Source organism: Sminthopsis crassicaudata, chromosome 2 (genome assembly GCF_048593235.1).
Source record: "Sminthopsis crassicaudata isolate SCR6 chromosome 2, ASM4859323v1, whole genome shotgun sequence".
Taxonomy (NCBI): Eukaryota; Metazoa; Chordata; class Mammalia; order Dasyuromorphia; family Dasyuridae; genus Sminthopsis; species Sminthopsis crassicaudata.
The window spans coordinates 610,614,571-610,627,009 of NC_133618.1; the positions used below are offsets into that span (position 1 = coordinate 610,614,571).

A 12,439-nucleotide genomic window follows, 5' to 3' on the forward strand; every position below is an offset into this window, starting at 1 on the left:
ATCACCTCTGGCTCCAGCTTTCCCCCTTGGGGCTGTAAGTTTTTTATCCTGTGCCGGGGAGAAGGGGGAGCACTGACTCTGAGGGACGCATGTGGCCGGAGCCAGGGTGAGTCAGAAATCCCTCTGATGTTTCCTCTCAGGTCACCCGACGCTTTGGGATCCCGGGCCTGAAGAAAGCCATGGACTGGTTTGGCTACTACGGAGGGCCTTGCCGGGCCCCGCTGCCGGAGCTGGGCCCCGCCGAAGAGGAGAAGCTGCGCTTGGATTTTACCTCCAACGGCTGGCTGTGATGGCCCGTCCCTTGCCAGGGCTCTAGTTGGCCTCTGCCTCCCACACCCATAGCTTTAAGGGTCCAGTGGTGGTCCGGGGCCCATTCTTCCCCATACTCTAGCCCCAAGGATGTGACTCAGCCTTTTCAACCTCAGTTTTCCCAGCTGTAAAATGGGGACAAAAACCACCTACCTCACAGGGGTGTTGTGAGGATCAAATATTACATAAAGCACTTCACAAATTGTGAAACACTGTATACATGGTAGGTGGTATTATGTCTCCAGGCCCTTCCTCACTCACCAGCCAAGACTGGCCAGGCAGGTGGTAGCATCAGGCCGGCTTAATTCCTCCAGACCACCAGCCTCTTGTCTGTTTCACCAACAGCGCCTCCCCCCCCCCCCCTCAGGAAAAGATGCTTTTGCTACTTTGGTCCCTGCTCCAGCCTTTTTCCCATGACCCCAGGGACTGAAAGGGAAGGGTAGGAAGTGACAGGCGGGTTAGATTCTGAGGGGAGGTTGACACATGGGCTGCTCAGGCTTGTTTTGTCCGGTGAGGCTCGTAAGCCGGGTTTCTGCCTTCTGGGGGAAGTGTCCAGGAAGAAACCTAGAGCTGGCAGTGCTCCTCAAACAGGGGCCAGTTCACCGTCCCTCAGACTGTTGGAGGCCGGACTAGAGTAAAAACAAAAGCTCCCACTCTGTCTCCGCCCCTCAGCCCATTTGCCATAACCCGGTAGGCCGCAGAAACGTGGCCGCATCTGCCTCCCCCCGCCCCTCGGGGTAGTTTGAGAACCCCTGCCTGAAAGTCTGAGAGAGGACAAAGGCAGGGCGGTTAACTCGGAGCTGTCCCCACGCCCCGCTCAGTGCTGGCCAGGCTTTAAGAGCAGGGCCGGGCACACAGTAGGCACTTCACATGCTTCTTCCCTTCCCAATACCTCCAGACTCCAAAATTCCACAGCCACCCGTGCATTCTATCCATTCCCTGTACTTGGCAGGTGGGGTGAGGGCCTGAAACCCCCATGTTTGGCCCGAGGGATGAGGGCCCGACCTCCCCGCACTGGGAGGGTGATTATGGCCCCACCTCCTGTGACTAGGAAACCCCAAAACTCTAAAAACCTCCTTGGACTCTGCCTCAGGGAAGGGGCCCCACCCCAAGCACAAACAGCTTCCCCCTTATCAAATTCTATCCCAGGCTGATACTCAAGCAGGAGGCCAAGCTGGGACTCCACCCACAGGCCCCCAGAGATTGTCCAGAGCCCCCTATTATAAAGAGGGCCAGACTGGAGCCCACTCTTTGCAGAGGTCCCAAACATGGCATCCTTACGCCGGCCACGTCAAGGGGGAGCCACCCTGGCCCTGGTGTCTTCCTACCTTTTACCCTTACTTCCAAACCCCAAATAAACCTCCTATCAATCTAGGTTTTCGGGTCTGTAACTTCCTTTACAGGGGACTCTACGTCGCCACTAGACTCATTTAACTCTGTATCCTTGCGCGGAATCCAAAGGGGCTGCAGGGGAGTTCCATTTGACTCCGCATACCCCAAATCTGCCACTAGACCTCAATTAACCCTAATTTTATTTAGATACTCCTTACCTAGTTCTCATCACCCGCACTTGGAGGGTGGACAATGGCGCCACCTCCCGGCACTTGGAGGGTGGGATGATGGCCTGACTCCCCACACTGGGATGGCGTGATTGTCCTAGGTCCCATCAGCCTCGTCAACTGCAGGCACACAGCGCCACCTGGTGGACACATGTTACTGAAGCGGTCTCCTCAGAGCCGTGGCCAGTCCAGTGCTGCTTTCCATCGGTAAAACCATTGCTCTGGAGCTTCATTAATGTCCTCCCTCCCCCTCCCCCGCCAATCATGTGATAAGGAGCAATAAAGTACCCAGAAGCTCTGGCCCTCCCCTCCCACCACCCACTTTCCTTCTTGGACACGAGGGCCTTTGCCCGGCAGCGCCTAAGGCCTGTTCTGGAGGTCCACTCTGCTTACGACAGGCCCTAACGATGGCCCGAAGGAGAACGGAATAAATAATACTCCAGGCTTCCTGGAGGCGTCTGGAATCTCTCCATGCGGGGCACTGATCTAGTCACAGCTACAAAATGTGAGGATCAAAAGCAAGAGAAGAACTATTGGCAGCGTGGGAGGCAGGATTCCTTTTAATTCCTTATAAACACTTTTATTCAACAGGATGACCCAGAGATGAAAGAGGCACACAGCTAACATTTCCACCAAAATCTGCTGCAGATGAAACATTCAGTGTGAGAATAACACGAAGTACGGTGTGTTCAAGTCTGAGGGGAACAGAGTTTCTGAATGAGCTCGGTGTGATGCTACTGAGCAGTTTCCATCTCCAGGCCCAACGTCCAGGGCTGGTGGCACCGAAGTCATGGTGACCTGGAGGGAGTCCATCAAAGAGTCTTTAGCTCAATGTGTTCCTGGCTGGCCCGCCTTTGTCTCAGCTGCAGAAAGCTGCCTGTGGTCGGGCCAGATGTCCACAAAAAGGAGCCAGCAGACCCAGTTCCTTTCCAGCCTTAAGGAAGCCTAAGTCAGTTCTGGTCTTCACCACTGTTGGTGGGCCTGGACGTCCCTGTTCTTTGCTTTTTAAGATGCAGTGGGGTTTTTTTTCAATCACTTTCTTATCCATATCAGAACAGCAATGAGGATACATAAAAATGAGATGTAAAAATGGAGTCCTTTTGTGTAATGTAGTTACACTGTTAAGTCAAGGACACATGAAGACCCATTACAGCACCCAAAGACTGAGAAAGAGGACTGCCCAGTTCACGTGATATTCCAAACAATAATGAAAGAAGGTAACCTAAGAAAAAATCTGCAGGCTGGACTCCTAGACACCTGTTGCATGCCTTCTCCCCGGGCCCCTAGGTGGTCCATCATCTTCCCTCCCCAAGGAAGCCCCAGGTGTGAGCCACTGCTGAGGGGTGGCTGTAGGTTCACCTCCCTCAAAAGAGATGGGGCACTAAGGACACTGCTGGTGACCATGGCCCCGGGATGGAGAAGGCAGCGGGGCTGGGGACACCGCAGGGATTTAGGGGTGGAGAGTTCCAGGGCATGGATAAAGGCAGCTGGTCTGAGCAGCAGCAGACAAGAGGGAGGGCCAAGGCAAAACTGAAATCAGCTGCTCCCTGTTCAGCAGGACCTGTCAGGGACCCCAATCCACAACCTAACTCTTGATTGGCAGACAAAGGGAGGAGTTAGAAGGCAACTGGTTGGTGTTTGTAACTCAAAGAATCTTGGGTCTGGTTCACTGCTTCACCTTCGGTGAATGAACAGAGGTGATTGTCTGCTCAGTCCTCCTGCTGGCAGGGCCATGGCATCCCCTGTCACACTGGGAGGTTCCGGGCCGACTCGGAAGCCCTCTGGGCCCGCTGGATCACTGCAGAACACTTTTCTCGCCGTAGCAACTTATTATTCTCAAACAGACCTTCATTTCGAGGAACTCCATGAGAACCATCAGGAAAAGTCAGCAGGCCTGTGAGATGAGATAAAAGAAGGAAAAAAAGAGAGAGACATTATTATAGGAAGCTACTCAAATGACTGAGGTCAAATCCAATTCAGAGAAATCGTAAGATGCTTCACAGGCCTCTGAGAGGTTGCTAGCTCCCCCATGAGGAGGATCATGGAGGGAAAAGATGGGGCTCTTAAGCATCAGCGAGTCAAAAGGGAGAAGTTGCTTTCAGATAAGTCTCCCACTTATTCATGCTCAACAATCCAACTGCTTGGAACAAAGGGAAGGCCCAGCCCTGGGCTAGATGAACTGAGAGAAGAATCCACCAAGTGGTTGTTACTGACCAAAACCATCCACTCTGCCACTCTTGAATTCTCCCTCAAAGGTCATGTTGTCATGGCGAATGAAAACTCCAACACCGTTGAACTTTCCTTGGGCAAATTCCCCCTCATATCTGCAGAGAGAAACACCAAGATGTCGGCCATTTGGACAGAGACGCCAAGCTGGGTTTGAGCTAACATACAGATGATTTCATGTATTTCCAATCTCTAACCACACTCAACCAGAGTTAGTGACTGTGAAATAGCCCAGGAAAGAAAGAAGGGAACATAAGAGGAAAATGTGGGTTGGAAAGTGAAGGAGAGTAAGTGTCAAAAGGTCACTTCCCTCCTGGCCACTTCAGAAAAGCTTCAAAATCGTGACATATTTAAGATCAATCAGGAGAGCCGCACAGACTCTTTGCTGGCAGGATCTGCAGGGGCTGGGGCTGGCTCAGAGTGAGCAAACTGTTTATCCTGATCCCATTTGTTGCCTGGAGCCTCCCCAGTTAAAGGTTGAGAGGGGAGAGGAACAAGTACCCACCTTGAGCCATCTGAGAAAGTCAATACTCCAAAGCCATTAAAGAGCCCATTCTCAAAATGACCCAGGTAGGTGCCACCATCTGCAAACATCAGTTGACCAATGCCATGCCTGCGGCCTAAGCAAAGAAAAAGACAGTGTCAGGCTGGAATGGGGCAGCTCCTGGGTACTTTCCTATCATCCCTTCCCTTACAGACCACCGACTCAAAGAGGACAGTTACCCTAAAGATAAAAAAGAGAAGTTAGTGCATCAGCTGTGCTTAGCATTCTGGTGCTCAAAGAGCTAGGAACACAAAGCACCAAAGCTACCACTGAAGGCAACAGGACTTCCTGGGACTTCCCCTCCTGGATTTACAACCAACTAGTTTGGCTACTCTTCACAAGTGAAAGCAACAAGAAAAATCCGAGAGAACATTTCACTAAAAACACCGTCCCCCGGCAGCATGAAAGATGCAAAAAAAAAAAAAAAAAAGGTTGACTCTTAAGGCAATGGCTCTATTTGCCCACTGAATTGGCCAGGAAAAAAAGCAAGATGCTGGGTAAACAATAATCTCTTGAGACAACGGAGAATGGAGTTTTAGAGAGAAAAAACTGTCATTTCCTGGGACTACCCAGAAATTACACATCACTTCTTGGAGGGTATGAAGGAACTTGGGAGAGAAGGAAAAAGGGTTGGAATGAGATGAGGAAGGTGACATCACTCTTCCAGGTCACATACTTAGTCAAGCTTCCATGATGGAATGCTTCCATTGTAGGAACATGAAATCTGCCACAAAAAGAATGGGGCCAAACAAGGGCAAAAGTATTATCTATTCTTCTAGTTGTTTGCTACCAGAATAATGAATGTTGAATTGAAGATATTTTTAATTCTTGTACTTTAAAATGATTAGTTTTGTTTTTCCTATATAAAAGTATACCTAAGTAACATCATTGAAAGATATCAAACCATTCCAAATTTTACAGAGTACAGCACTGGGTGTGAGATGAGGGGAGACTAATATTGCTTGTTAACTCTTTTACTCATACATAGTACAAAGGAAAGTTGCTAGGAAGAAGAGAGGACCCAGCAAAATTGATTCAAATATCCTACTAGGGGCAGCGAGGTGGCGCAGTGGATAGAGCACCAGCCTTGAATTCAGGAGGACCTGAGTTCAAATCTGGTCTCAGACACTTAACACTTCCTAGCTGTGTGACCCTGGGCAAGTCACTTAACCACAGCCTCAAAAAAAAAAAAAAAAAAAAAAAAAATCCTATTATACTTTCCCTTTAACCAGAGAATTCTCATCTCTGGAGACCTTCAATGCCCTTCTCACCCTCCTTCCACTCGCCACGATATTCCTCCCCGCTGGAATAGGTGAAGGAGCCTTTTGTCAAAGTCATGGTGACAGTTTGCAGAAGAGCAGGGTGACAACCGCAGGAAACAGGCAGAAGCTTGCTATCATCATAGGACAGCTAAAGAAAAGGAAAGCATTGTTGCAAATATGTATGTAAAAGCTTATCAGTCCACCCAAATTTTCACGAATTCAAATGGATCCTATGAAAAATATCCTTTTCCCCAACCACCATTACCCCCTTTTAATTATTCTCATCTTCTAGCCAACTCCTTTACCTAATTTTTGAAATGTGAGCAAAGTCTTATTTTCTAAGATTTCATGGGAAGAAAGGATAATCAAAATGAAGTCCTACTTTGTGCTTACTAAGTATAAAAGAATGTTTTTAAGGATCTTACAATTTATTTGTTGAAGGGACACTGATACATTATTGGTGGACTTGTGAATACATCCAGCTATTCTGGAAAGCAATTTGGAATTATGCTCAAAAAGTTACCAAACTGTGCATACCCTTTAACTCAGCAGTGTTACTACTGGGCTTATACCCCAAAGAAATACTAAAGAAGGGAAAGGGACCTGTATGTGCAAGAATGTTTGTGGCAGCCCTCTTTGTAGTGGCCAAAAACTGGAAACTGAGTGGATGCCCATCAAATAGAGAATGGCTGAATAAATTGTGGTATATGAATGTGATAGAATATTATTGTTTTGTAAGAAATGACCAGCAGGATGATTTCAGAAAGGCCTGGAAAGACTTAATGGACTGATGCTGAGTGAAATGAGCAGGACCAGGAGATTATTATATACTTCAACAACAATACTATATGATGATCAATCCTGATGGAAGTGGCCATTTTCAACAATGAGATGAACCAAATCAGTTCCAATAGAGCAATAATGAGCTGAACCAGCTACACCCAGAGAAAGAACTCTGGGAGATGACTATGAACTACTACGTAAAATTCCCAATCCCTCTATTTTTGTGCACCTGCATTTTGGATTTCCTTCACAGACTAATTGTACATTATTTCAAGTCCAATTCTTTTTGTACAACAAAATAACTGTTTGGACATGTATACATATATTGTATTTAATTTATACTTTAACATAATGAACATGTATTGGTCAACCTGCCATCTGGGGGAGGGAGTGGGGGAAGGAGGGGAAAAATTGGAACAAAAGATTTGGCAATTATCATTGCTGAAAAATTACCCATGCATATATCTGGTAAATAAAAACTATAATTAAAAAAATTATTTGTTGATTTAAGATGAACACAAAATGAAAGAAAAATGAACAGTGTAAGACACAATTAAATCTGAAACTGTGCAATCCAATCATAAGTACTGCCAATATGCAAAGGAAAAGGAGATTAATTAAGATGAGAATGGGTATGAAAAACTTCATGAAAGAGGGAAGTGAAGGTAGAGAAGAACATTTACTATCATAAAATATTAAGGCACTAAATGCCATAAATTTTCTATGACAGTTCATTATTGAGATTCTGACATCTTAAAATTAAGAGATAATTCAACAAAATTCAATGATTTTGGCCCACAATTTGGAAAATTCATTTTAGACAGTGAAGATGAGAGAGAGCCTAGAGTAAGGGGAACTGGCTGGGAAGCTGCTGAACCAGACATTCTTACCTTCATAAAGCTAGTGGTTCCACCTTAAGTGAGTGTGTGACAGTGTGAGTGAGTGTGTATAAATGCTAGATCTAGGACAAGTCATCAGAATCAAAGAGTCTGCAGGAACCTCAGGTATAATCTCATCCAACCCATACCTGAATAGAAATCACTTCTAGAACATACTGGCCAGGTGGTCATTCAGCTTTCTCTTGACCTCCAGCACTGGTACGCTGACTTCCTTGGCAGGCAGCCTATTCCCCTCCTAGAGAGTTTTCATTATTAATAAGTTCTCCTTACAAGGAGACCAAATGTGCTTCTCTGAAGCTTCCAATCTGACTTCCAGTTTTGCCTTTTGGAGCAAACAAAACAACCCTAATCCCTTTGTTTCATGACTGCACTTGAAATATAGAAAGACTATAACCATATTCCCTTGAAGTTTCCTCTAGGCTAAACATTCCTTCTTGCCCCTAATATTCTGATGACCTATTTTTCTCCAAACAAATGAAGAGCCCAGTTCTCAGCACACCTTCCCATCCATCAGTATTCCAAGCCCTCAGCTCCAATTTCAGACTCACAAGGTCCTTATCTCAGCATCAGACAAAGTCTGGGTGCAGGTCAACATGACTCAGTTGCAAATACAACATTAATGAGAATGAGAGGAATGGTTTTCCATCCCAGGGGATAACTCTTTCTAGTTCAGACAGTCGTTTTGATAAATAAGGCCTAAGGATGGTTCTTCCAAACTATCTATGACCACCATTTCACTCATTCGAGATCAGTGCTATATATTCTATCACTGAAAAAGTAATTTCAAAAGCAAATTCCAAGTGACAATTTTCCAAAAGAAGGTTATGCTAGGGAAATTACTTTACAAGTTCAGCTGAAACAAATAAACATTGCTATGTCTCAAAGGCTTGCACAATTTGTTCCAAGAGGTTTTGTGGAAGGGAATAGCATGAAATCAGCAACTCCACTGAGGAACTGAACCTCTGTTTCTGAGGAACTTGTTAGGTACTGGAAGAGAGGAAATAAGTCATTAGCTTTATTGACCGAGAAGACACTAAATTGATCCTCAGCTAGGAAACCAAGCATGCCTTTGCTGTGTTGTTTGTTGGCCCTGTGGGAATAAGCCCCAAATAAGAAAGCTGATGAAATTCTGTGGATTACTTTATTGTTACCAGGACTCAATTCAGGATGCTCTGCCTTGGCCACCCTCTTTAATTTGGTTTTAAAGCTTAAGTTACAAATTCCGTAGAGAAGTGTGGCCTATCCTTCTGGCGACTGTTTATTTGATATAGAATTTGTACCACAAACACACTCCAGAGAGTACAAGTAGGAGGGCTATTGAAAAAAAAATTGAGATCAATGAATCCCAGCCAACAGCCAAGCAGTGGCAACAACTGTCTAAATCTTTTTTCAGTTGTTTGGGGACAATAGAGAAATTTACTGCTTTCACTTCCGTAATGATTCAAATTGATTAATGGACAGCTGTAATAGCTCAGAAATGGAATTTTATCACTGACCTTGGTCAGTGATAAATTTATACTAGTTTTTAAAAAAAGGTAACCTCTGATAACAAAGCCTGGAGCTTAATTAGCATAAGACAAAAGATGCCAGAGGACAAATTACTTTAACAATGAACTCAAATCAATATTTGTGCAAGTTATTAAAATTATCATTTTAACGAGGATATAGAGACTCTAGGCTTAGATTCCAGGTTTAGAAATGGAATCCAGCCACAAAGACAAGATGATTCATGATTCTTAACAGACACCTACCTTTTCTATCTTTTCTGTACTCTGGATAAATGAATGAGCTCTAAAGCTACAAAGCAAATGCCAAACATTTGCTCAAAAAGAAATTACTCTGCTGTCTCAGAGAATGGATGAGCTAACATGCTATTCAGTCCTCACTGGAATTATCATTTTATGAGCACAGAGTTACCTATCCCCAAATAAAGAAGGCTGTTTTATATGGGATCAGAGTCTCCGAAGCTAAAGCAAGTTTTACCTTCTACCTTACCTGCTTATGTTATATTCCCAAAATATGACACTCCCAGATAATATCACAACTCAGATTTCAACAAAGCTCTCTCCTTGATTAAAAAAAGATGTTGGTACTTAGGTTTTAACAATCCTAAAGAGAAAGAAATAAAGACTGATAAGTGTCAGCCAGGCCTTGAAATTCATGCATACTTTGATGGATCTTTGATTCCACTGATATGGGCATTTTCCACCAATATTGTCAATCTAAGCCCAACCAGGCTTCCCATTGTATTTTGTACAACTCCAGTCCAGATCCCCCAGGAAATAAATCCTCTATAGGCAGAACCAAAGCAAACTGCCAGGGAGGGGGAGGGGAGAAGAGAAAGAGAAGCACATATTTCTAGATCTTAACATTGTATGGGGAAACCACAAAGACTGTGGGCTCTCCATCACTTCTCCCTAGTTCTTGCTAGCAATCCCTTGTTGCCTATCAATTATTACCATAAAAATATTGCAGAGAGGGGAAGAGGCCCATATGCCAGTACTTACGACAATCTCCCAATTTTGAATGTGAAGGATTATGTGTGTGTATTTATATTAAAGACTAACATTTAAATGACATGTAGCCCTGACTCATTCAGATACCTTGAGAATAAATTCAAGACTGTCAGTTTCTCTGTAAATACTTTGTCAATTTCAAACACTCTTCACTTCTTAGCTTGTTCCAGGCACTGAGATGTCAAAGGCTCTCTCACTGTTAATGAGAGTAAAAAAAAAAAAAAAAAAAGTTTTTAATAAACTCTTTCTTGATACTGTATCTTCTAAGACATGAACAGAAGATGATCCAAAAAGGATCAACTACTTAGACTTGGTCATTCCCGTCCTCATTATCTCCAGTCTCCATCATCGCCATGCTCCCAGTTCCAGGTGGCTGCAGAACAGGTGCATGTGAATTCAGGAAGGACCTGCCCTGATAACAATGCGATCTGACAGGGATCATCTGGAAGGGGCCCCGAGGGTCCTCGTTTTGCACATGAGAAAACTGAAGCCCAGAAAGGTGCAAGTTTGTCGCAGATCACATCGGGAGCCTAACAGCGGGTCTACATAAGATGTGAAACTGACTCCTCTAACCCTTAGCAACGGTCCTTTCTGGAGCCGAATTTTAAATTTAACGTACCCAAGAACTTATGTTAAATATTCATATATAAAAACCACAAATTCAATGGAAACAAAGTTCTCCTCACCATCCAGGAGTCCTAGTTATGAAGCCTGTGGGGCAGGTCCGATTACAGAGGGCCAGAGATTCCAGGGATGGGAAAGGAAGAGGCTGGAAGAGGAGTCACTCCCATCACCTCTCTGAAACTCCGTCTGCTCATCTGTGGAATGGGGAGATTTAACTGCCCGGGGATGGCGACAGGCTGCGAAGACCTAACGCCAGGAGGGCGCCCTCAGACTAGCGACGCTGGATTGATTTTTGATATTGTTACCGGCACTCAGCTCGTCAGAGCTCGGCGATCCCGGCCATCGGTTCCCACGCACGCCCGGGCCGCCAGGCCCGACTCGGAGGGCTCTGCTTGCAAAGGACAAGCTCTGCATCCTCGAGTCCGCGGCATCCCTGGCCACACCCACGGCCACACCCACCCCACCTGCATCGCGTGCCCTCCCCTCACGCCGGCTGACCTGGGCTCCCCTCGAGACTCCCGAGTCTCGGCTTCCGCGCTTCCGACTCCGTCTGGTCAGCCGCCGCCGCTGCCGGTAGCTCCACAGTCTCCCTAGGACCCCTCCAGCAGCCCCGCCCCCTCCGGGACCCCAGAGCGGCACCGAGCAGAGTCCCCGCCGCCCGTTGGCTGTTACCTGGGCAACCGGCAACAATGCCTCTTCTCATTGGCCGTCCCCGGGATCGTTTTCGCCATCTTTGTGCGGGGCGAAGAGTGTAACGAAGGGACGCGTCCTTAGAGGGCGAGATCCTTTGTACGGGAGTTCCGGGCAGCGTTGTGTCCGTCATCCCCTATCCTGTGCGGGTAGTAGTAACCGGTGTGGCAGCCATCTGAGGGACAGCTTGTGCGAGACTCTCAAGCAAGAAGCACTCCCAATGCAACAGACATTACAAGTCCAACGTTTATAAGCCTCTCTGCACTCCAGTATCACGATTGTAAAACAGCCCTGCCCTTCTTTTTTCCACATGAGAATTTGCACAGTCCATAGGCTGCTATATTTAAAACACTTTGCCTTCCCTCCTTTCTTCACTCACTGCATATATCGTCAGGTTGGATCGTTATGTAGCTTGGTTCCTGACAAACGTCCCAAATCGGCAAAGCCTGGCTACTGAAACGGATCGGATAAAGCCTCAACTCTATCCTTTTATTAGCACCCTCAAACTAGACATGCTATGTCCCTATTCAGGACTCTCCTGCCCTGGCTATTCCCGATACGCTCTCCCCCATCATTTCTGCCCCACTGGCTTCCGCAGAAAAGGGGTAAATGAAACTTTAGAATCCGAGTTCTGTTATCTGGCCACCAAGATCAGAAAAGATCCTCAGGGACACAGTTTCATATGGGTAATAGGTGTGGATGGCACCTGGGTTTCCATCTCTGGAGCATGCATAGATATTCCCCCTTAGTTTCAGCTACAGCAACCATGTGGAACCTGGGGGAAAGCCCGTGTCTAGTCAAGATGGAGAGGCTTGAATGATGGTGAGAAGACTTACAATTAGCCCAGAGGTAGAGACACTGAATGAGCCTATAAAGGAGTATGCCCCTTCTTTTATTTTTTCCTTTCCTTTGCAGCTTTTTTCAATAACGAGGTGATTCAGGCCAATTCCAATCGATTGTGATGGAGAGAGCCATCTGCATCCAGAAAGAGGACTATGTCTATTTTAAAAAAATATATATTTATTTA

General features: G+C 46.0%; 2 protein-coding genes across 10 annotated transcripts in view; one reads left to right on the top strand and one right to left on the bottom strand.

Moving 5' to 3' along the window:
* Positions 1–1,683, top strand: part of HOGA1 (4-hydroxy-2-oxoglutarate aldolase 1) — a 30,246-nt gene extending 28,563 nt beyond the window's left edge. Inside the window, exon 7 of the mRNA XM_074295992.1 lies at positions 141–1,683. Coding sequence (XP_074152093.1) covers positions 141–290 — 150 coding nt within the window. The 3' untranslated portion in view covers positions 291–1,683. The remainder of the gene's footprint in view (positions 1–140) is intronic.
* A 727-nt stretch (positions 1,684–2,410) lies between these two features.
* Positions 2,411–11,354, bottom strand: MORN4 (MORN repeat containing 4). 9 transcript variants are annotated; one of them, XM_074295994.1, is made up of 9 exons: positions 11,221–11,340; positions 10,785–10,916; positions 10,186–10,294; positions 9,578–9,691; positions 7,739–7,817; positions 5,910–6,048; positions 4,600–4,714; positions 4,083–4,192; positions 2,411–3,762 (listed from the first exon to the last, which is right to left on the bottom strand). In XM_074295994.1, exons 5-9 carry the CDS (start codon positions 7,751–7,753, stop codon positions 3,614–3,616), a joined length of 528 nt encoding a protein of 175 aa, XP_074152095.1. In that variant the 5' UTR covers positions 7,754–7,817; positions 9,578–9,691; positions 10,186–10,294; positions 10,785–10,916; positions 11,221–11,340; the 3' UTR covers positions 2,411–3,613. The 9 variants fall into 9 exon arrangements, with proteins under 9 accessions (XP_074152095.1, XP_074152102.1, XP_074152101.1 ...); XM_074296001.1 differs by having other exon boundaries at positions 7,711–7,817; XM_074296000.1 differs by lacking the exon at positions 7,739–7,817 and having other exon boundaries at positions 11,221–11,346.
* Positions 11,355–12,439: the final 1,085 nt, after the last annotated feature.

Bases quoted from the DNA above. Each gene is read 5' to 3' on its own strand.
- MORN4 (XM_074295996.1), bottom strand. The intron at 4,715-5,909 runs GTGAGAAGGGCA...TTCTTTGCTTAG, and splicing joins TCGTGGCGAGTGGAAGGAGG to GCCGCAGGCATGGCATTGGT. The intron at 4,193-4,599 runs GTGGGTACTTGT...TTCTCTCTGCAG, and splicing joins ACTTTCTCAGATGGCTCAAG to ATATGAGGGGGAATTTGCCC.